Genomic DNA, 24,001 nt, shown 5'->3' on the forward strand with positions numbered 1-24,001 from the left:
TGGAGCTCTAACCCTGTAATAAGCTTTAGTCTCCTGCTTTGATGGGCATCTGTTTCCTCACAGCAGTGTGACAGAACTGTACTGTGAAGACAGATTTGACTGTTCAAACTGTGTGGAATCATAGCCGAGGCCAAACAGTTTTGTCGTTATTTTGATTTTGCACAACACACCCTCATGTTCAACACATACTTGCCAAAGAGCTCTTAGAATTTACTGCATAATTTGATTTATGGCTGGGTTATTTGACTTGGGCCTGTAAGAAACCACTTAATTACCACCCGGAGCTCCCTAGCAACCACTAAGAACACCTTAAAAACTGCATAGCAATGCCTTGGCAACCACTCAGAACACTTTAACAACTGCATAACAATACTCTGGCAAATTCTAAAAGAGTTTAGCAATTACATAGCAATGCCATGGAAACCATCCAAAACACCATAGTAAGTGCATGGAAACTCTCTGGCTACCACCAAAAACATATAGTAATGTCCTACATAGCAACATCCTGGACACCTTAGCAACTGCATACTAATGCCCTGGCAACCACTCTTAACATCAAATCAACTGCATAGTAACGCCCTGATAATCATCCTAAACACCTTATCAACTGCATTTTAACTCCCTGCCAACCAATCAAAACATCTTAGCAGTGCCCTGGAAACAATTTAAAACGCCTTAGTAACTGCATGGCAACACCCTGGCAAGCATCCATAACATCTTAAAAATTGCATAGCAACACCTTGGCAACCACTCAAAACACCTTAGCAACTGCCTATCAAAGCCTTGGCAACCAACCAGAACACCTTAGCAACTGCATAACAGTGCCCTGGCAACCATTCAGAGCATCTTAGAAAGTGCATAACAACACCCTGACAACCACTCAGAGGATTTTAGAAACTGCATAGTAACACCCTGGCATCCATTCAGAGTATCTTAGAAAATGCACAGCAACACCAGGCCAACCACCCAAACACCTTGACAATTGCATAACAGCACCCTGGCAACCACTCAAAACACCTTGGTAGCTCCCTGGAAACCACTCTAAACACCTTAGCAACTGCATAACAACACCCTGGAAACCACTCCAAGCATTTTAGCTACTGCACAACAACACTTGGTCAACCAAACAAAACACCTTAACAATTACATAGCAACACCCTAGCAACCATTAAAAACATTTTAGCAACGCCTTAGCAACCACCCACATCACCCTAGCATCATGTTGTTGAGTTTTTCGTGAACATTGCTTTGAAGACCATCATGGGCTAGAGTCTTATACGTTCTGATGAAGAAGAATATTAGAAGATGGTCCTTTGTTGGAGTAACCATGACAACCTCATTGATCAGGACTGAATGTGTTCTGTTGTCAGGCTAAAGCGATACGCAGCAGCAGCTCGACTGCAGGAAATGCCAGAGTGCTGCTGAAGGATCCTAATGTTGAGTTTGGCTTCGGTCCCTGAGGTCACAGCAATATGAGATGCTGAAGGCCTCACAATCGCGTCTGAACTTGGATCAGCTCTGCCCATTTATCGTCTCTCTTCCTCTGATCAGCTTTTGGGGGGAATTGTGAAATGAGTTTGCTCTGCCATGCTGAATCAGCAGCTTTTCGCTTGACTGTTTCTATTTACTCGCCTGAGGCGAAAAAACATGTGTTGGTTTTTCTCCAAATAGAGACTCGAAGACTCTTGATTTCCTTTTTCTCAGCAGATGTGGACGAATGCGCTGAGGCCCTGGACAGCTGCAGTATGGATGCCATCTGTCAGAACACCCTCAAGTCATACAAATGCATCTGCAAATCAGGATACAAAGGCGACGGGAAGCACTGTGAAGGTGAGAAACACTTACTGAGAGATGAAGATGCAAAAACATGCAGGACAAATGAGGTCAGAATACAAACGTTTGATTGCTGTAACTTCTTATGTTATTGCATTAAATACTGTATAGACTATAGATTAGAACAATTCTATGTAAAACTAGTGAATTTATCAATGAAATTTAACATCTAATACTAAAATCAGGGTTGGAAATTAACCAGGGATTGTGGCAAAAATGCCACAAAAATGAATAAAAATGCCCCACAAGTTTAAGTTAAAGGGGCAAAAAATGGCCCTGCATAATTACAATAAATCTATAACAGCTGCTGTGATAAAAATGAAACATAAAAAGTGTCAATTAATTACATTTAGAACTGTGCATGTGCATCAGATTGTTTTTTTTTTTACAGCGTTGAGTCTTCTAACCAATCACACGTTTCTGTTGAGCTTATGAATGCAATGGCCAATCAGAGGCGTTTAGATTAGTCAACGCTGAAAATGCCAGAGTTTTGTTTGAGTGTGTGCTCGTGAATTGTCATCATAAACAACGAAGTGCAGAAAAGATGTATTAAGAGACTAATTTCTCAGATCCAGTGATTATAAAGTTAGTTAACTTGCGCTAGATTGGGCATCTTTGTCTGTGTAACTAGAATGTGATGTGCAGATGTTTGACGTTGTATATGTATTCTAGTAACAAACATTAATAACCATCACTATAATATCAAGTGCAACAATTGATAACAATGTTTTTTGTCAATATTACAGCCTTACGAGTTCTGTATTCTGACTGAAGTAATTGGTTGCTGACATTAAACAGAGATACAATACAATATCTAAATATTCTTAAATCAATATACATTTTCTTGAGAATCAAAATAACTTCAGATATTAAGTCTTGTTTTCTGAAAAATGTAGCGAAATGAAGTTAGTTCATTCTCAAAACAAGAAGTAAGGAAAATAAACTTAATTTAAAAGGGAAAACAGGTATATATTTTTACATCTTGTAATTTTTGCAGCATTAATATGCAAAAACCAGCAACAGGCATTATAAACTAACAATAGACATAATACAATTAAATACAGTTTCCAAGCTACACACTTTAACATTGCATAGATTTAAAACAAGATCTGTCTGGGATCAAACTGCATATGGGAATATATATTTAATATGCCTATCTATTTAAGAAGTTCATTTAGTGCAATTAAGTATTAAAAGTAATGCAAAAAAAGTCTACTTCAATTAGATTTTTAAACTCAACTGTTGGTTTTGTCTGCCACAATAATGAATGATCTTAAATACTCATATGCAATTCATTCATTGAATTAAAGGGCATATCATGTAATGAATTAGATTTTTATAAAATGATTGACAGTACTGATTTTGGATTCAGTTTTATTTCTTACCCCACTAGCAAACTGTTTCTCTTTTTTTCCAAGCACAAATCTAGCCAAACTTGAGGTTTAAACTATAAAAAAACAAACAAAAAAAATGTGCCAGTAGGGAAAGAAAAATAAACGTGATTCAAATCTTAATATCTTATGCTTCTCAGATATATTTGTCTTGTTTAAGCATGGTCAGAAATTTTTTCTTGGAAACAAGACAGGATTACTGATTAAGAAACGGTTGTTTTTGCCATGTAGTCTATAATAAGATCACTCTGGTCGATATTCGTTGTGTGTGTTCAGACACTTCAAGGTCTTCTTCTCCATGTCTTATTTCTGCGGTTCTGCAGCTTCATTTTCAGACTTACCTGAGGGAAGGGAAATAGGTATTCAAATGCAAGATTAAAAAGATGACAGACTCGATTCTTTACCCTTTGGACGTGAAATAGGGCATGAAATATCTTACACGTTACCGATAACTTGGACTTGGCCTGGTAATTGCAGCACAGTCCCAATCACATCAATGCAGGGCCAGAATTTTTTTTTCTATTTCTATTTCTTAAAATAGGGGCATTTTTACCTTCATGAGGGAAATGTTTGTAATTACCTCATTAAAAGTATCTTTCTTGTCTTTTATCAAATAATTACAGGCGTCAGGAACTGAGATGCCAAAATTCCCTTGATCTTTTAACGTAAGAGGTCATTGTGCTATAAAACATCCTGTAAGTTTCAGAACTCAAAACGTTCTTGTTTGTCTAAAAATAGTGATTATAGTAATAGTGTGGATAAGTGCTGCCTCTGCAGAAATAGATCAACGCCTGCTTCTACACCGCTGCCTGTTTAGCCCCACCCACCAATTCCACATCACTGCCTGTTTAGCCCCGCCCACCAATTCCACATCACTGCCTGTTTAGCCCCGCCCACCAATTCCACATCGCTCCCTGTTTAGCCCTGCCCAACATTTTGCGTATGTAGCATTTACGAGAGGCGAACGCACAGGTCTACGCAGAAACCAAACGATAAAGATGCTCCGAAGACAATGAGACACTTTGCAGTGCCAAGTTGTGGAAAAAAACTGTGTTTGCAATGCCTTCCTTCTGATCCCAATGTTAGGAAAGTGTGAATGAACTTTATTTTTAATGAAGATATTGGTCCTTTGTTCACTTCATTTTACCACGGACTCGTTTACAAACAAGGCACAATTCGACACGGGATTTTCAAAAAGACTGAAACTAAAAGACAATGCTGTGCCAATTATATTGGACATTACAGTAATGTCGCAACACACAAGTGTGAGTAACTGTTTTCATTACTCGATCGCTATTGCTTTGTCTGTTAAATAGATCGTTTGATATATGTATGCGATTTTGACCTAAATCGCAGCAGCGTCCATCTGTGAAGGATGTAGGCTGTCAAACATACACAACTGTTAGCTCTTCAAGCAGAGTGTTCTGATGAGGGGGGTTAAAAACAGGACAGAATATAGCTTAGTTCTTCTAAATCTTTCATGATGTTTTTTAATGTACAATTTTTGATAACATTATAAGTGGACCTCAGGAAATAGTGCAAAATAAAAAAACAAAGGCAGTTTATGACCCCTTTCATTTTAACACGTTATTCCAATCAGTCAAAATACTCTGGACTGTCGCCTGTAAAATTTGATCAACAACAGCGATCTTTACACAGCAACAAACTGAAACATCTGACATGCCATAATGTTTATTTACACCGACTGTTTAATTGCAGTTTACAGGCGGCATACGTGTATTTACCATAGACTGTAAAAAAAAACAGTCCCACCTAGTCCCACCTTTTTGCTCATTTTTGATTATACAGGAGTGACGGCCGTCTCCGCACACTTTGACCTTCAAAAATGCTCTTCAGAAACCTATATGTGACATCACCCACTCCATTAGGTGGAGCTGGTTGCTGAAACCACGCCCCCGAGCTCAACGGTGGTGACAACAGCGACAATCCACCTGTCACTCAAGTGGCCATGTCCATAATTATGCAGAACTCTAAGGCTTAATATAATTTAAACGGATGAGTGTTAAAAAAAATTCACGCCCCTCACAGTTGTCATGAAGGGCAAAATTAGCTATATAGACCAAAATTATTTTTTGTACCAGGTTGTAAACATATTTTTTTCTGCTGTAAAGTTGGGCATTTTATCATGAGGAGTCTATGGGACTGACTCCCTTTTTGCAGCCAGTCAGTGACGTGACGTGAGGCCAAGTATGGTGACCCTTACTCTGAATTTAACCCATCCAAGTGCACACACACAGCAGTGAACACACACACACCATGAGCACACACCCGGAGTAGTGGGCAGCCAATGCTGTGGTGCCCGGCACCCATGTCTTGGTCAAGGGTCTCACCTCAGTCGTGGTATTGAAGATGGAGAGAGCACTGGTTATTCACTGCCCCCACCGACCTGAGACTCGAACCCGTGACCTTTGGGTTACAAGTCCGACTCTCTATCCATTAGGATAGGATTAGGCCATGTCTGCCCCAATTGCAGTTTAAGTCACTTCCGTCAGTTCAAAACTGGAAGACTTTCTGAATCTATATAAGCAGTAGGCTATTTTAGAAATTTAAAAGATGAGAAAGAAGAATTAAAGAGAATAAATAAATTGCTATTATGTTGATATGTAATCATTAAAAAAAGTAACTGTAATCTGATTACAAGTATTTAAATTTTTGGAATTTGATTACATAATCCATATTACATGTGATCAGTTACTGTCCAGCTCTGTATAGAAGCATAAATTATAAACAGAAAGGGACCAATTTTGCTATCATCTATCTAGCATGAGTTTAAGCACAAAACGTCTTATAATCACTGAAGCTGTCTTGTATTTATTACTTGCATCGTACATTCATCATTACGTTCATTGGGTATTTTGTTTCTTTAGGACAGTTAGTTCATCAGTGGTTCTCAGCACACAGATGCTACACTAACTATACTGCACAAAGATGTGGTCATGTCTTGTTTTCTCGTGGCCGTTTGCCTTTAGGGGAAGTTTTTGCAGCTCAATTGTATTTGGAGAGGTGTATGCTGCTCTTGGACACAATGTGATCCTTTCTGGATACAAACATCGTAAGCCCAGGCAAAACATTGGAAAGTGAATGAGATCTGGAATGTTTGCGCTGTGTTAAAACGGCACTCCTGACTGAACCGGGATCAGTGGCGTAAAGCTCTTGATATGGGTGTGGAAACAAAAAATGTGTGCTGGGGAGATATGAGCATCGCTGTTCAAATATACTTTACCACGTGCAAAAAGACAAGCAACAGAACCGGATCCTAATCCTCTGAAAGCTATTGCAAAACTCTTGATAGCTATTTGCTACAAATAATGTGGGTTTGGGGTAAATAACAGGCCTGAACCTTGAGAAAGCAGCGCTCGCCTGTTTGGCTGGTCACACTTCTTAACTAGCTTAACCAGCAAGGGTTTTATGTCTTTGTTTGTTTAGGCACAGTTTATAGATCTTCAAAACTAATTTCATGCATTTACGCATAAAGCTTTAGATCAAAAGGTTTTTAAGATCACGAGGAAAATAAATGCTGTCAAATATGTTAACAACTTTTGACTGGTCGTGTATACTTGTATGTAAATATAATAATAATGTAATTACATACAAAATGCATTTTTGCTTTTAGCTTATTGCTTTTATTCCTTTTAGCTCATTTGCAGTTCGGTTAAACTGTCATGTGATTAATGAATTTTTCAAATTTTCATCATACAAATAATTGCATTTTGTCTCTCAATGAAAAATGCATGAACATATTATACAAGATATCCCATATATGCTATTTTATTATATTAATGGAATATTTTTGCTGACAATTTTCTGCTTTTAGCTTTATTTAATTTTGTTAAAGTTGTTCTGCCGTGTGACATGAATTTTTCACACATTCATATTCGATATACAAATATTCCATTTTGTTTTAGATGTTTGTATTAGAATTATAAAAACATACATAAAAATATTATGCAAGACCTATAATATAAATATAAAATATTTTAATAAGTCACAATCACTTGCTAGGTTATTTGCAGTTTGCTTAAATTAAATAAATGTACATTTATCATCCTTAAATGTTAATTTATCATACTGCAGGACGATGTACAAATATTAAATTTTGTCTCTTAAAATGTAAAAATTAATAGTATAATAGTAATAGTAATTTTCCTATGACAAATGAATATTACACACGTATTCAGTGTATAAATATTGCATTTTGTCAGTCAATTATTGTCAGTCAGTCCACTGATAGACGCTGCTGTCTAAGTTATGTCAACCCTAAACCAGCCTTAATCAATTGTTGGTGTTTTCAGCAAAATTCATCCATGCAGACAGTTCTAGATGTTTTCAGGTTCATTTTGCATCGTTCAATCAATATGACCACGGTAAAGTCCATCATCCGAGGCTATTTATTATGTCTCTTGGATGCAGAATGAACGTTTATTCCACATCTGCAATCTTGAAACAAATGACCCGTAAACAATACCACAATAATGAAGTTATGGTAGTGCAAAACGTTTTTTTCCTCCACTTCTCTAAATTGCCTGTGCCGTAGATCGCTCGGCCTCATATGGAGATGCATTAGCCGAGGTAAAATAGCTTGTAATTCGACGGAGTGAAGCTGGCGCAGAACCGCAATAAAAAGTAAAAGTGCAAAGACTTTGTACTGTGTTGGAGGTGGGATAAAAAGCATTCAGGAATAAAGACAAATAAAGCGCTGTACTCCAGACAGCGAGCGTCTCTCTCCATACTCACTGAGCCCAGACAACTACAAAGCAGAGCAGAGGAGTCTGGGTAATTAGTGCTCAATTGGGCGTCAAATGAGAGGGGATGGCCTGCGTCCCCCTCCACAGACATCCACTTCTCTCTCTGGCTCGGAGATGTTTATTCAGCTGCTCTCGCCATCCAAACATGAGGCATAATTCACTATAATCATTGCAGTTACCGGCACACAGAAGCTTGTATTGAGCTAAATAAATTAATTAGGAACAAATTAAAGATGTTTGAGCAGATGCATTTTAAATGGGTGATATTCTACCCTTTTTGAAATCAACTTAAAATGTTAGTCAAGGTTTCATCAGCAAAAAAAGGATTTTCAAGGACCTCAGTAATAAACAGTCTGTTTTGGTACTGTACCTTTAAGATTATGTAAATGACCTCTGTTGTTTTTGGCTAAACTCCTAGAGTCCTCGCAAAAGTTATTGAATACTTATTAGGTGTTGATATGCATGTCTATCTGTCTGTCTGTCTGTCTGTCTGTCTGTCTGTCTGTGTATAGCTATAGATTTAGACATTTGTCACACTGCAGGATAATCTAAGCAGACTGCAAATAACCTAAAATTGTGCTAAATATTCCTAAAATGTTGTATACAGTTGTATAAAATAGTGGGTATATAATATATGTGTGTGTGTGTATATATGCATGTGTATATATATATGTGTATGTATGTATATATATTTATATATATATATATATATATATGCATGTGTATATATGCATGTGTATATATATAATTATTATTTAAAAATATTAATTTAAATTGTATTAAATAATATATTAATTTAAAAATTAATAATCTGATTATATTAGTGTACATTAATATTTAAATGTATACACACCAGCATTCAAAGGTTTGCAGTAAGATTTTGTTAATGATTTGAAAGAGTCTCTTATGCTCACCAAAGCTGAATTTATTTGGTTAAAAATTCAGTGGAATCAGTTAAATTGTGAAATATTATTACAATTTAAAATAACCGCTTTCCCTGTGAATATATTGTAAAATGTAATTTATTCCTGCGATCAAAGCTGAATTTTCAGCATCATTACTCCAGTCTTCAGTGTCACATGATCTTTCAGAAATCATAATAATATGCTGATTTGCTGCTCAAGAAACATTTCTGATTATTATCAGTGTTTAACACAGCTGTGCTGCTTCATAATTTTTTGGAAACTGTGATACATTTTACTTTTCAGGATTCTTTGCTGAATAGAATGTTCAAAAGAACAACATTTATTTGAAACATAAATCTTTTGTAACATTATAAATGCCTTTACTGTCCCTTTTAATGCAGCCTTCCTGAATAAAAGTATGAAGACCCCAAAACGTTTGGCTTCAAAACAGCAACAATTCTCCATGATATCAGCTCTTTAAAGTTTAATGTGATTGTTCTTGCAGATATCGATGAGTGTGCCAGTGAATATAACGGAGGATGCGTTCACGAGTGCATCAACATCCCTGGAAACTACAGATGCACGTGCTACGATGGCTTTCGCTTGGCCCACGACGGACACAACTGCGTGGGTAAGCCATCGCTGCTTTACGTTTGGAACAAACAACTAAAGTGTGTGATGATCTGCGTCCTCTCAGGACTTCATCCCACTCAAGACAAACAAACATTATTGCTGGAACGCAACTTATAACGGTTGATACTCAGGCGTGTCTAATCAAGCTCTGCACCGACCGCGACTGAGGCCCAGAATGCGTCACTCTATCCTCCGAGTCCAAACCAAGCGGTTTGTGCGGTTAACCGATAGAAGAGGGCAATAAATCCATCAGATTTGGGCTGTGACTGCTGAGCACACGGTTCTGTGGTATTAATTGTATTTTCAGACTGCGTGAGCTCACGTTTTTGACATTCAGTGACTCATATGCCCAGGCGTTCCAGGTCAGTTGAATCAGTCTGAGGGGAATGTGTGTGTACGGTGCGTTTGTGTGGGAGATTTACATCGGGTTACAGTCTTATACTGACCTCGGCGCTTTAACTCAAAACAGATGTCTGACGTGTCGAACAATCGGCCCAATGAAGATGTGAAATTGCTGCTTTGCTGTGATCGGTGGCTTTTCTTGGTGTGTTTGTGTGGGTTTTACTCGCACCGCACGGTGCAGAACACTGCTATTTCAGACCTTCGTAGACATTTAAAGATCCCATCTGCCATTTTTTGAAACACATTTTCGAATATTGAGGTTTTCTCTGGCTCGAAGCAATCTGATTGTTATCCGAATGACAGTTCAATTCGAAAACCGACTCCCATTTTGGTCATTTTTATTCTCAAAATGCAAAAAGACTAAAATGATGATGCAATTATTTATGTTTTGTCACCAAATGTGAACATTTAAAATTGTATAATATAGTTTAGAATTGTATAATTTTTTTTGGGTTGGGGGGATAAATTGGCATGATTTGTTTGATGCAGTTTGGACAACTTTCTCCAATTTTTTTCAATAAACAGTGCCACCACAGTTTTTTATTTATTTTTTGATAACTTTATAAAAATAAATATGAATATTAAATTCATATTTGGGACAAATATTAAATATGCTAAAGGAAAAATTAAGATAATTTAGATCATTAAGGCTTATTAAAATTACTATTCAATGAATGTTACATTTAATTACATATATAAATGAACTTCAAATGAGCTAAAAGTAAGAAACAGTGACCTTTAAATATATATATTTTAAATATGATTTAAAATTATAAAGTAATGGAATGTGAGGTATTTTATTAAAATACTATGTTATTATTAAATAGTTATTGTTATTATTGTTTTTATAACTTATACTTATTAAATAGTATAACTTACTATAATTTATAATATACAGTGTGTGTGTGTACGTATATATATATATATATATATATATATATATATATATAATAAATTGCGTGCAAAAAGATGTAATGTAATATTATAATAATATTAATGGAACTATTAAATACATTATTATAAAGTTCAATTTGGAATAAAAAAAATATATATTTTATATTTGTTTCTTTCTGACATGCTATTTTGCTAATTAGTATTGAAAATATATATTGAAGATAAATATTTATATTAATGTAATATTCTAATATGAATAGAATTATTAAATATAATATTATAAAGTGAAATTTGCAATACAGTATTTTAGTTTTTTACATATATATATATATATAATTTTTTTCCCTGACAGTACCCTATATGTTGTGTATATGATAGCATGCTTTTCCAGTAATTAATATTGAAAATATATGTATTGCATACTCAGATTGCTCTGAATTGCTCTTGCTTCATCTCGTCACACACATGACCGTTTTGTTCCAACCCATTTAGCGTGAGTCTCATGTTTAGCCGTGGATGATTTGCGCAGCTGTGTGGATGAGCTGTACCGCTGTAAGCACTTCTGATCGTCTATATCTGCTCTTTTGATATCCCAGCCTGTCTGTTATTTCTCATACACCCTTCACTAACTCTTTTGTAACTCTGTGTTCTGTTCTTCACAAATGAACGCTTTACACAGATGAACTGTGGTTAAAATAAACAAGCCACAGTATCTGCAGTATCTTTAATCTGTCGACTCCAGTCTCTTTCCTCCTCCCGAGGTTTCTTTAGGATACTAAGTAACTTTTGCTCCAAGGTTCGTGTGTTCTTGGTTTGAAGGCTCAAAATAACAGGTTTCTTTGTTACCATGGTGTTCTCAGTCGGAAGGAAAGTCAAAAATCTTGTAATCTATGCAGACAAGACACTTTTGTGTGGATTTCGCTTCATTCGAGAGGGTTTGGATCTTTTTGCTTCCCTTTAGAGCACAGATTGTAAATGACGTGAACTTGCTCTTTGCTCACATTTTTAAGTATTATTCAATAAAACAATCGTGTGGTACTGTAGGTAGTTGATTTGAGTATTTGTCTTGTTTTCTGTCGGTAACGGAGTGATGTAATGGGGAATGCTGATGAACGAAGACAGTGTTGATATTGTCTGTTTATTTCATGCATTCAGTGTGCAGGCTGTGTCTGTATGGAGCGTTTAACATTGATTTACAGAAACTGTGAGAAACAGCCGGCTGATTGCAGCGCTTGTATTGATGTTCCTCCTGTTTTTCAAATAGCCTCAATTTTAGCTTTTTCTACATCATTTCAGCCTTAGCTGCGCCTTCTTTACTTTGTGTGTTTTTTTTTAAGAAATTGTATGATTAGATTTTGAAAATCTCCTACTCAGGGTTTATGTTAAGCATTTAAAATGTGATAATGGGATACTGAATTGCAATTGATCTTCTTTTCATGTATTTTACTAGCTTTTTTTATGTTTGAGCTAACAGCCAAAATGAAATTTTTTGCAATCAATCAATCAATTATTTATTTATTTTTATTAATAGTCATTATTTATTTAATATTGATTCAGTATTCATATTTATTAAATATTAAATATTGTAGAGTTTATTTGTTAATTTAAACTTATTTTGGGGGGATAAACAATGGGACATAAATTCAAAATTATTAATCAAATTAAAACTGCATAATATTTGCATATTTAATTGCAATTAAATTCTTATTTTCACTTTAAAACCTGAACGCTAAAATGTAAATTATAATAATAAATAATAATATATACATTATATTTATATGTATATTTACATAGTTCTATATTTTCATAATATGTATCTTCGTGTATGTATGTATATGTATGCGTGTGTGTGTGTATATATACACACACACACACACATAGAGAGAGAGAGAGTTAATTTGCAAAAACAGATAACCCCATTTTATAATTTTCAAAAATCATGTTTTTTATTATGTTATCATGTTTTTATTGTGTTACTTAAGTTTATATTTCAATTTTTTTAAACTAATCAAAATAACCAAATTATTTGGAATGCACAATGAAAAATATGATTTTTTGAAAATTGTAAAAACAAAAAAAAAATCTGTTTTTGCAAATGAATTCTTCATATATATATATATATATATATATATATATATATATATATATATATATATATATATATGTATATATATATGTATATGTATGTATGTGTGTGTGTATTTGAAATAGCCTATATACTTAGATAGATAGATAGATAGATAGATAGATAGATAGATAGATAGATAGATAGATAGATAGATAGATAGATAGATAGATAGATAGATAGATAGATAGATAGATAGATAGATAGATAGATAGATAGTGAAGTGACATACTGCCAAGTATGGTGACCCATACTCGGAATTGGTGCTCTGCATTTAACCCATCCAACGTGCACACACACAGCAGTGAACACACACACACCGTGAACACACACCCGGAGCAGTGGCCAGCCATTTATGCTGCGGCGCCCGGGGAGCAGTTGGGGGTTCGGTGCCTTGCTCAAGGGCACCTCAGTCGTGGTATTGAGGGTGGAGAGAGCGCTGGACATTCACTCCCCCCACCTACAATCCCTGCCGGACCTGAGACTCGAACCCACAACCTTTGCATTACGAGTCCGACTCTAACCATTAGGCCACGACTTCCCCTAGTCTATCTATCTAGATAGGTAGATAGATATGTGCTAAAATAAAATTCTCCTTAGTATCTTAAATAGAACGTCATAAATACAAGTACTGCTTGTACTGCTGGAAGATTGAGAAGTAACCTCATAATCTACTGATTTTGAGTGATTGATTGTCTTGAACATTCAGCGAGTCGCAGAGGAAGGAAAGAGTGAGAAAATGGGAAGGAATAGAGGACGAGGAATAAGAGAAGGAAAGAGAGAGAGGTAATTCTTCAGCACAGGAATCCTCTCAGGAGATTTTTTAAGAAATGTTTTAAGTGCAAATAGCATGAGCTCTGCTCCGGGTTTCACCAGAATCCTGTTCCTTTTCCAAATATTTGCTTTGGACGCGAGCCGTGATCTGCACAGAACACATGTCGCTAACGCCGTCCGCTGACCGGCACAGCTTCACCAAACTCAGCAGCGGCAGGAAATCAGGGGTTTGTTTATGCTGCGGGAGCAAGGTGTTTGGGGTTTGAAGCGCGAGGCTCTCGCACATGCAAAGATATTAAAGCAAGCTCTGTGCAAACAGATCGCCGTTACCATAAATGCTTTCCAAATGCTTAGAGCCAACATATACCTTAGTAGTGAATGTGGATGCTTTTATAATGCAATGCAAGTGTGCATTTAATTCTTAGCATTGCTAAATTGTTGTAAAATTGTTGTCTGTTTTCTTTCATGTCAGCTACTGATATTGAGCATATCTGTTGCCTTATAAAATAAGATAAGATTTCCTGACACATTCGTTTGATGGAACTCCAGCGCCATGATTCTTACTGCTACAATAATAAAAATGCACATTAGGACAATGCATACTTTTTGTACTTGCATGGAATACATTTCAGGCCATTGTAACTGCATAATAACAAATAATTTAATAGGAAATAATTAGGTCTGACAATTGAAATGTTCGATCAAATTAATTACATGATATCCTGTTTAATTAATCTATTAATCATTTGTTTTTGTATTCATGATGATTTATGTTATTAATTTTATATCAATTCATTATTATTATTATTAGTTATTCTCCAGACACACACACACATGCACACAGATATTGCTATATATCTCATGAATAAATAAATATTCAGTGTTTAATAATTACTGATAAAATTTCACGTTATGACAATGCATTTTCTTTGCATGCTTGCATGGAATAAATTTCTGGCCTTTGTAATTTTTATATGTTTGGTAGCCATGCCTCCAAAATAACATCTGATTGGTTCAAAATTCTGCATGTTCAGATTAACTTTATTTCGTACGGTATTTTCACTTTCAGCAAGGACAGAATTTGATGCTGATAACTTCATGTCGCAATTGTCCAAAGGTGGGAATGGGAGTCTGTTTTGTGTGTGTGTTTGAGAGAGGGGGAGAGAGGGGGAGAGAGAGAGAACATGAGTGCTGGGAAATGGTTATATTCCCCCCTCGGCTCAGCTGAAAATGGCCTAGATTGGAAACTCTATCCTGAGGCCTCAGTGCATTGGACAAATAGACAGAAAATTAGTTTCACATGAGGGTTTATTAAGCTTGAGCTTGTGTATACAGCAGCCTGACTCTGATGAGACGTATCTGAGAGAGAGATCAGGTTGCAGTCTCATCCTCAGAGAGGCAGATGACACACAGACACATCTCGAATGAGAATAAACACTCAACACTCACACGTTTGTCAGTTTGACGGCTTGTGCCCTCATAGGACAGAGTTTAGTGGTAAGTGGGTTAAACTCGACTCAACACCTGCTGTCAGCGATACTAAAGTCTCTCCTCACGTGTGTGCGCATCTCATCGGCTTGAAATCAGCAGCCATTTATATTACATACAGTATGTTTCAACCTGGATCATGCCACATGCCTGCTGCATCTTCTCAATGTCCAAGTTTCTCTTGTCCAAACGTTGAGGTTTCTGTTCATTTTTCAGCCCTAAATATTCAGCCTTCTTTATCTTTCAGCTTTTTCAATCAGTTTATTCATTTTGTATTGTTTGTTATCCATGTATATACATACACACATATATATATATATATATATATATATATATATATATATATATATATATATATATATATATATATATATATATATATATATATATATATATATATATATATATACATATACATATACATATACACACATATATATATATATATATATATATATATATATATATATATATATATATATGTGTGTATGTATGTTTGTTTGTTATATTATATTATAATAATATTAAAATAATTTTACATTGTATTGTATTATATTTTTATTTGTTTGTTTTCTAATTAATTTTAATTTATTTATTTACAGAAGCAAGGCAGGAGTGTTTGAGAAACATTTTTTGCAATAACTGCTTTTTATTTATTTAGTATTTTGAATAATTTATTATTATTATTATTATTATTATTATCATTTATTTTTATTTCAGTAAATGTATTTATGCACTAAACAAGTCCATGTAGTATTGTTTATATTATATATGTTTGTTTTCTATTTATTATTATTATTATTATTAGAGTCGATCAATTTATTTAAATGTATTTATATGTTTTTATTTATTTATTTATTGGAATAAGGCAGAGAAACATTTTTTTTAAATTATATTATTGTTTATAATATTAACATAATTTTATATTGTATTGTATTATGTTTATTTATTATTTGTTTATTATCTAAAAAAATGCATTTCAGGGCAATACTGAGCATTCAGTTTATATTTGTGTAAATGGTCCTTTACAAAACAAACAAAAAAAATAAATACCATGGTAACTACAGTATAGTTTCCCAAAACACTATATACAGATAGTGTTACCACGATCAGACTGCTGTAGCCTAGTATTATCCACAACTGTCATTGAAAAATAAAACAAAATGACAGGAGGATTCAGCAGAGTCTGACATTATTTAAAGAAAATCCAGGATTCGTTTATTGTGATTTTTCAGTAGTAACTAAATATAATGTTTTGGTGATATCATAGTAACCACGGTACAATTTTAAAATAGGCTTAAAATCTGCATCAATCAAAGACAGACTAATCTCTGACTATAATCAAATAATTCAGACGTCATGTTGATTTATGGTCAGTCTGAGTTCTGGAAACGGGCCTGATGTCATTTAACAGCATACTGCAGGTTGAAATGTATTGGCTTTAAATCAGCCGTTGAATGATCAGTTTGTGTAACGATCCATAAATCCCAAAAGATGATGAGTCTGTCAACACAAGCACCTTTGATTTTCTATCACGCTGAGACTTTGCATTGACTTCTATTTTTTTATTCTGAGCTAATGATATGTAAGCTTTCTGCAAGTGTGCGTTTTAAGACATTATTTAGTATGTTTGTTAAGCCGTTTCATTGCAAAGCAGAGGTGAAAGTGACATGACATACGGCCAAGTATGGTGACCCATACTCGGAATTTGTGCTCTGCGTTTAACCCATCCAAAGTGCACACACACACAGCAGTGAACACACACACACCGTGAACACACACCCGGAGCAGTGGGCAGCCATTTATGCTGCGGCGCCCGGGGAGCAGTTGGGGGTTCAGTGCCTTGCTATTGAGAGTGAAGAGAGCGCTGTACATTCACTCCCCCCACCTACAATCCCTGCCGGACCTGAGACTCGAATCCACAACCTTCGGGTTACAAGTCCGACTCTCTATCCATTAGGCCACGAATGCCCCAAAAGCGAAGAAAACAAACAACGGGAGCAGGATGTTCAGATTCACGAGGTTATGCCCTGTAATTCGCTTTTTATTAAGGTTTTGTGCACAAAAGTGACCATTTTTCACTTTACCTTCTATATGCAAATTGTCTTATGATTGGCTGCTCCCTTTGCATGCAAAATAAGTAACAACAACACAATCAAATTTGTGAAGACATTTTTGCAGTTTCGTTTCAATAAATGTTTTGTATCGTTATAATTTAAATATTAGTTATACAGTATACTTCAGTTTTTTGTAAGAAATTAATACTTTTATACACTAAGGATACATGACATTGATCAAAAGTGACAGTAAAGACATAATATTACAAAAAAAATGTATTCCAAATAAATACTGTTCTTTTGAAGTTTCTAGGGTTGAAAAAATATTCAGACCAAAGCAAAAAAATGTGATACACCACCCATGATATGCACCGCAGTACTTTCATGTGTATATACAGTATAATGAACCTATAATGATCAATGTGCTTTTTTCTATTTTTTGTTTTATCATCAATCAAGTCACGGTTAAACTCAAAAGGCTTAACCATGTGCGTGCATGATGGAGCACATCAGAAAGGTGTGCAATTACAGTATGAAATATGTTTTTTTTTTAAATGTATTAAATTTGTTGTCAGGCTTAACATTTACAGAATTGTGAGACGTTTAGTGAGACGAAGTCTAAATTACGATATATAAAGTCAGAAATTTGAGACGTAAAGTCAGAATTGCGAGATGTTAAGTCTAAATTGCGATTATATAAAGTCAGAATTGCAAGATGTTAAGTGTAAATTGCGATATATAAAGTCAGAATTGCAAGACGTTAAGTCTAAACTACGATATATAAAGTCAGAATTGTGAGACGTTAAATCAGAATTGTAAGATGTAAAGTCAGAATTGTGAGACGTTAAATCAGAATTGTAAGATGTAAAGTCAGAATTGTGAGACGTTAAATCAGAATTGTAAGATGTAAAGTCAGAATTGAGAGACGTTAAGTCTAAATTGTGAAATATAAAGTCAGAATTGCGAGATGTTAAGTCTAAATTGTGAAATATAAAGTCAGAATTGCGAGATGTTAAGTCTTAATTGCGATATATAAAGTCAGAATTGTGAGACGTTAAGTCTAAATTACGATATATAAAGTCAGAATTGCAAGACGTTAAGTCTAAACTACGATATATAAAGTCAGAATTGTGAGACGTTAAATCAGAATTGTAAGATGTAAAGTCAGAATTGCGAGACGTTAAGTCTAAATTGCGAAATATAAAGTCAGAATTGTGAGACGTTAAGTCTAAACTACGATATATAAAGTCAGAATTGTGAGACGTTAAATCAGAATTGTAAGATGTAAAGTCAGAATTGTGAGACGTTAAATCAGAATTGTAAGATGTAAAGTCAGAATTGTGAGACGTTAAATCAGAATTGTAAGATGTAAAGTCAGAATTGCGAGATGTTAAGTCTAAATTGCGATATATAAAGTCAGAATTGTGAGACGTTAAGTCTAAATTGCGAAATATAAAGTCAGAATTGCGAGATATTAAGTCTAAATTGCGATATATAAAGTCAGAATTGCGAGATGTTAAGTCTAAATTGCGATATATAAAGTCAGAATTGTGAGACGTTAAATCAGAATTGTAAGATGTAAAGTTAGAATTGTGAGACGTTAAGTCTAAATTGCGAAATATAAAGTCAGAATTGCGAGATGTTAAGTCTAAATTGCGATATATAAAGTCAGAATTGTGAGACGTTAAGTCTAAATTGCGATATATAAAGTCAGAATTGCGAGACGTTAAGTCTAAATTGCGATATGTAAAGTCAGAATTGCAAGACGTTAAGTCTAAACTACAATATAAAGTCAGAATTGTGAGACGTTAAATCAGAATTGTAAGATGTAAAGTTAGAATTGCGAGACGTTAAATCTAAATTGTGAAATATAAAGTCAGAATTGCGAGATGCAAAGTCTAAATCGCGAGATATAAAGTCAGCATTGCGAGATTAAATTGTTAGATTAAAAGTTGCAGTCACTGTACCTTTTTTTATCCCATGGCGAAAACAAACTTCCATACTTTAGAGACTTCTTTCTGAACCAAATCTTACAACCCTTAACTTTGAATGGTAGCAGTATTGTATAGATATGTAAGTATTAATAAGCATACTTGTAATCCAACAATTCTAATAATATGGCTATATTTGTACTCATCTGTTTATCTGTGTGTCCGTCAGATGTTGACGAATGCGCGGAAGGAAACGGCGGATGTCAGCAGATCTGTGTTAACATGATGGGGAGTTACGAGTGCCGGTGCCGCGACGGATTTCTCCTGTCCGACAACCAGCACACCTGCATCCAGAGACCCAAAGGTGAGCGCCTGATCACAACACACCGCTTACATGCTACTCTTACTGTCTCTGCAGGATGTATACTGGGCATGCTGTGCACAGTGTGTGGATTTTGAACAACATAATAGATTTGTTTACAGTGCAGTATAAGTCAGAGTACACTGCTGGATAGCTCATAATGCAATGTGCTCAACTTGATGAATGATCTGGAAAGTGTTTAACATCTCTATTTTGATTCATTAATTGATTGGAATATGAAAACTCCAGACCTTAACTTTGATATTATAATCAACCAATATTACATTTTAACCATTTAATATGCCAGTGTACAACAATTATTTAATTTGCAATATTAAATAACTGGATTCCACTCAGATTCAATGTAATGAGGTCATGTGACAACCAGTGATATTTTAATATTATTTAAATACTATAATGGCATTTAATGATATTTTGAGTCAACTTTTATTTTTTATGGAAGTTTTTGTTTTCATTTTTGCGTTTTACATCTTTTGTCCTTTTTATTATTAATATTTATATTTTTATATATCCAGCTTTTATTTTGTATTTAGGTTTTCGTAATTTTAGCACTTAAACCCACTTTATTTCCACTATTAAATATTTAATTTATTGATTGATTGATTGATACTGTGCTTAAAGGGGTCATCGGATGGGACATGCACTTTTACAAGTTGTTTGAACTGAAATGTGTGTTGGCAGTGCGTGTACACAACCACCCTATAATGATAAAAATCTGCCCAGTGTTTTTTTTTTTTTTTTTTTTTTTATAATTTCGTTAAATAATTTCCCCTTTCTCAAATCGAGCTGATCTCAGATGCCTGTCAGTGTTACGTCACACAGACCCAGGCCCCTCCCACGATTGTTGATTGACAGTAGCGTTTCAGCACAGACTGGACTGATGTCTTACCTTAGACCCGCCCTGTGTGAGCTGTCATCAGTCCGCCATTATTTCACCAGCGGAGCAGATGTAGACAAGAATGTCTCCTAAGCGACTGAGGTGTTTTGTTGTTGGATGTAATAATGAACATAGCAGTCGTCATTTACTCCCGACATCTGATCTACTGATGATGCAGTGGAGTACATTTGTTTCTGAAGAGAATGCACCCCCGATCTACATAAATGTGTCTATGTTTGCGCGAATCATTCCTGATTCAGCTTCACCTCCAGAAGAAGGGAGTATAACGTTTTTTTAATGAATTTTGCAAATCGACTTCATGAGAACGGCTCATCGCCCCACGGAAGAGAGGGGCGGGGTCAGCAGAGCTCATTAGCATTTAAAGGAACATGCACTAAAACAGCTTGTGAAAACAGAGCTGATTTTGACAAGGTAAAAAGGGTGTTGTTTTACACTACCATTGAGAAATTTTAACCAAAGGATATTGTAGACTTTTCCTTAAGATGCTAAAGAATCATATAAACTTGTGGAAAATGGGCATCCGATGACCCATTTAATTAAATAACTGGATACCACTCATATGCAGTGTCATGTGACAACCAATGATATTTTAGTATTATTTTTATGTTATTGTAGTGTGTTTTAATATATTGAGTTGGCTTTGTATTGAAGTATAAAAAAAATGTAGTAAATTTATTTGCTTTTGTTATTTTTAATATGCATATTTGTATATTAATATTTAGCTTTTATTTTTTTATTTCACTTTTAGTGTTTTAGTTTTTATTTCCGTTAGTGGTCAAGGCAACACTTTTTTTTAGGTAACACTGACAACATTGCTGATGAAAATGTAAAATACTATTGTTTCACTTGCTATTTTTGAAAGAATAGTAGTCTGTATATAGTATTTGCTGCGCAGTATTCAGTTAGTAATAGGAATGTATTTCATTGTGAATGCATCCGTTATTTCTGTGCCGTTTACGCCGTGATTTAACAGCGTCAGCGGAAAAGTGGCATTCTCTTCAAAGCCCAATCTCAGGAGATGCTTTTGGCCGGCTGAACTCGTCAGTGTTTGCGTTTCATAAGCACACTGTTATTTGAGTCGTGGATCGTATGTTTCAAACGCTGCCCCTCTGATTCAAAGCCTTTATTGTTTCTATTCTGCCGTTTTTTTCTCATGTTGGAAAGAGTTTGATAAATACCATCGTAATCCCTCATATTTCATGTTAATATTAGTTTTATTGCTACCAGATTAAAACCACTTGGACGTAGGAGTTCAGGCAGCATAAATCCACAAACACTTCGATGTGGAAATGCCGTACACTTCTGTTGTGATCTGTTTGCCATTACGTTATTGTTGCAACACAATGTGCTTCAGATATCTGCGGTTTAGGAAGAGACGGTGCTGGACAAGCCGACAGCGAGAGTGATGTAACTCATCATCCCAGTGCAATGAGGGATTGACGGATAGCATGTGTAGACGACAACACATGAGATGAGAGGAATCGGGTTTCTCCTGCTTTTCATGAACTTTGTACACCGCTGATTTATTTTGCATTAAAGCAGGGTTATCTAAACTAGGGCTGGTGAGTTAATCATGTTTGCTCATTCAAAGATTTAGTGTCAAAAAACATGGAAAAGCACCATCATCTCAATTAGATTTGATCATGACATCAGAATGGTTCCTATTTGCTTTTGCTTTTGGTATTTTTGTGCAAAAGTTATTTGGCATAATCTAATTATTTTATGACGGGGAATTCCTTGAATGCATGCGGTCTAATAATTAATTAAATCATAAAAATTATTTTACCATGAAAAAATGCAAGTCTGTTGTTAATTATTAAATATTAATATTACTGATATTTGTAATTTCATTATTAAGGTTACTGAAATTAATATTATTTAATATAATTTTTTATCATATTAATAAAAAACTTGAATGTTAAAATATTTTGCGAAGAATAAAGGGATGGTTCACCCAAAATTGAAAATTTGATGTTTATCTGCTTACCCCCAGGGCATCCAAGATGTAGGTGACTTTGTTTCTTCAGTAGAACACAAACAAAGATTTTTAACTTAAACCGATGCACTCTGTCAGTCATATAATGGCAGTCAATGGGAACCACGGCTTTGAGAGTAAAAAAGAAACATACACAGACAAAACCAAATTAAACCCTGCGGCTCGTGATGATATGCTGAGGTCTTAAGACACGAAACGATCTAAAGCAATCTAAACAATGAGTGACATGTATGCACGACAGAACGCTTCCGCACATGCATTTCTTGCACAGACGGATTATTTAGTGTCTTAAGACCTCAATGTATCGTCACGAGCCGCAGGGTTTAATTTGGTTTTGTCTGTGTATGTTTTTTGACTCTCAAAGCGGTGGTTCTCATTGACTGCCAGACTGCAACGGTTTGACTTAAAAATCTTAATTTGTGTTCTACTGAAGAAAAAAAGTCACCTACATCTTGGATGCCCTGGAGGTAAGCAGATAAACATCAAATTTTCATTTTGGGGTAAACTATCCCTTTAACTAACATTAGAGAAACATAATCGTGAAATTGTTGTTAAATTATTGATTATTAATATTATTGAAATATTAACTTCTATAATACTATTTAATATTATTATTTGTTATTTTTATATTAATAAAAAAAACTTTAAACTGTTTTGTGACCATTAACCTACATTAGAGAACTGTAAACATGCAAATGTGTTCTTTGAAATGTTGATATTATTGAATATTAATATTACTGAAATATTAACTTTTAAATATTACTTCATTTCAATACTATTTAAAATTAATATTGCATTTAATATTTTTTAATATTAATGTTTTAATCAAAATAAAACACTTACTAAGATGATTAATGATGTTTTAATTGTTTAACTGTCATGTGACCACTGACCAACATTAGAGAGCCATAAACATGCAATATTAATTTAAGAATGTAATGTTGCTTAACTTTTTAATATTAATATTACTTCATTTTTATTCCAATTTATTTTCTAATATATTTATAATATTAATAAAAAAACTTGACACTGTTTTAAATTAAATCAAACACATTATTTAAATGACTGTTTGTCATTATTTAACTAATGACTGTTTTATATTAATTTAATAACTGAAGTTTTCATTTGAGTTCATTTTTAGTAGATTTGCCTTCATTTTTATTGAAAATTTATTTTTTACTTATATAATTTTTTTTTCAGTTTGTCATTTTATTTTATTTAGTCTTTGCTTATTTCAGTTAGTTTTCTGTTAGTTTGCTTTAAGCTTTTTACGTTTATAATCTGATATTAATATTTCTACAGCTTTTTTTTTTTTTTTTTTTACATAAAAGTTATTTAACATTTTTTAATTGTTTACCTGCTTGTCATATATGACCATTTACCTAAATTAGAGAAATGTGAACATGCAAATGTGTTCTTAAATTTGTAAAATATGAATATTATTAAAGATTATTATAACTGAAATATCAACTTTTAAAAATATTGATACTTATTAATTTAATATGAATCTTTTTTTTTCTTATTAA

General features: G+C 34.3%; 1 protein-coding gene across 1 annotated transcript in view; it reads left to right on the plus strand.

Moving 5' to 3' along the window:
- Window positions 1-24,001, plus strand: part of LOC306859897 (signal peptide, CUB and EGF-like domain-containing protein 3) — a 113,000-nt gene that overhangs the window by 25,640 nt on the left and 63,359 nt on the right. Inside the window, exons 2-4 of the mRNA XM_079401294.1 lie at window positions 1,708-1,830; window positions 9,401-9,526; window positions 19,429-19,563. Of these exons, the coding sequence (XP_079257420.1) occupies window positions 1,708-1,830; window positions 9,401-9,526; window positions 19,429-19,563 (384 nt within the window). The remainder of the gene's footprint in view (window positions 1-1,707; window positions 1,831-9,400; window positions 9,527-19,428; window positions 19,564-24,001) is intronic.

Source organism: Barbus barbus, assembly GCF_936440315.1.
Source record: "Barbus barbus genome assembly, chromosome: 40".
Taxonomy (NCBI): domain Eukaryota; kingdom Metazoa; phylum Chordata; class Actinopteri; order Cypriniformes; family Cyprinidae; genus Barbus; species Barbus barbus.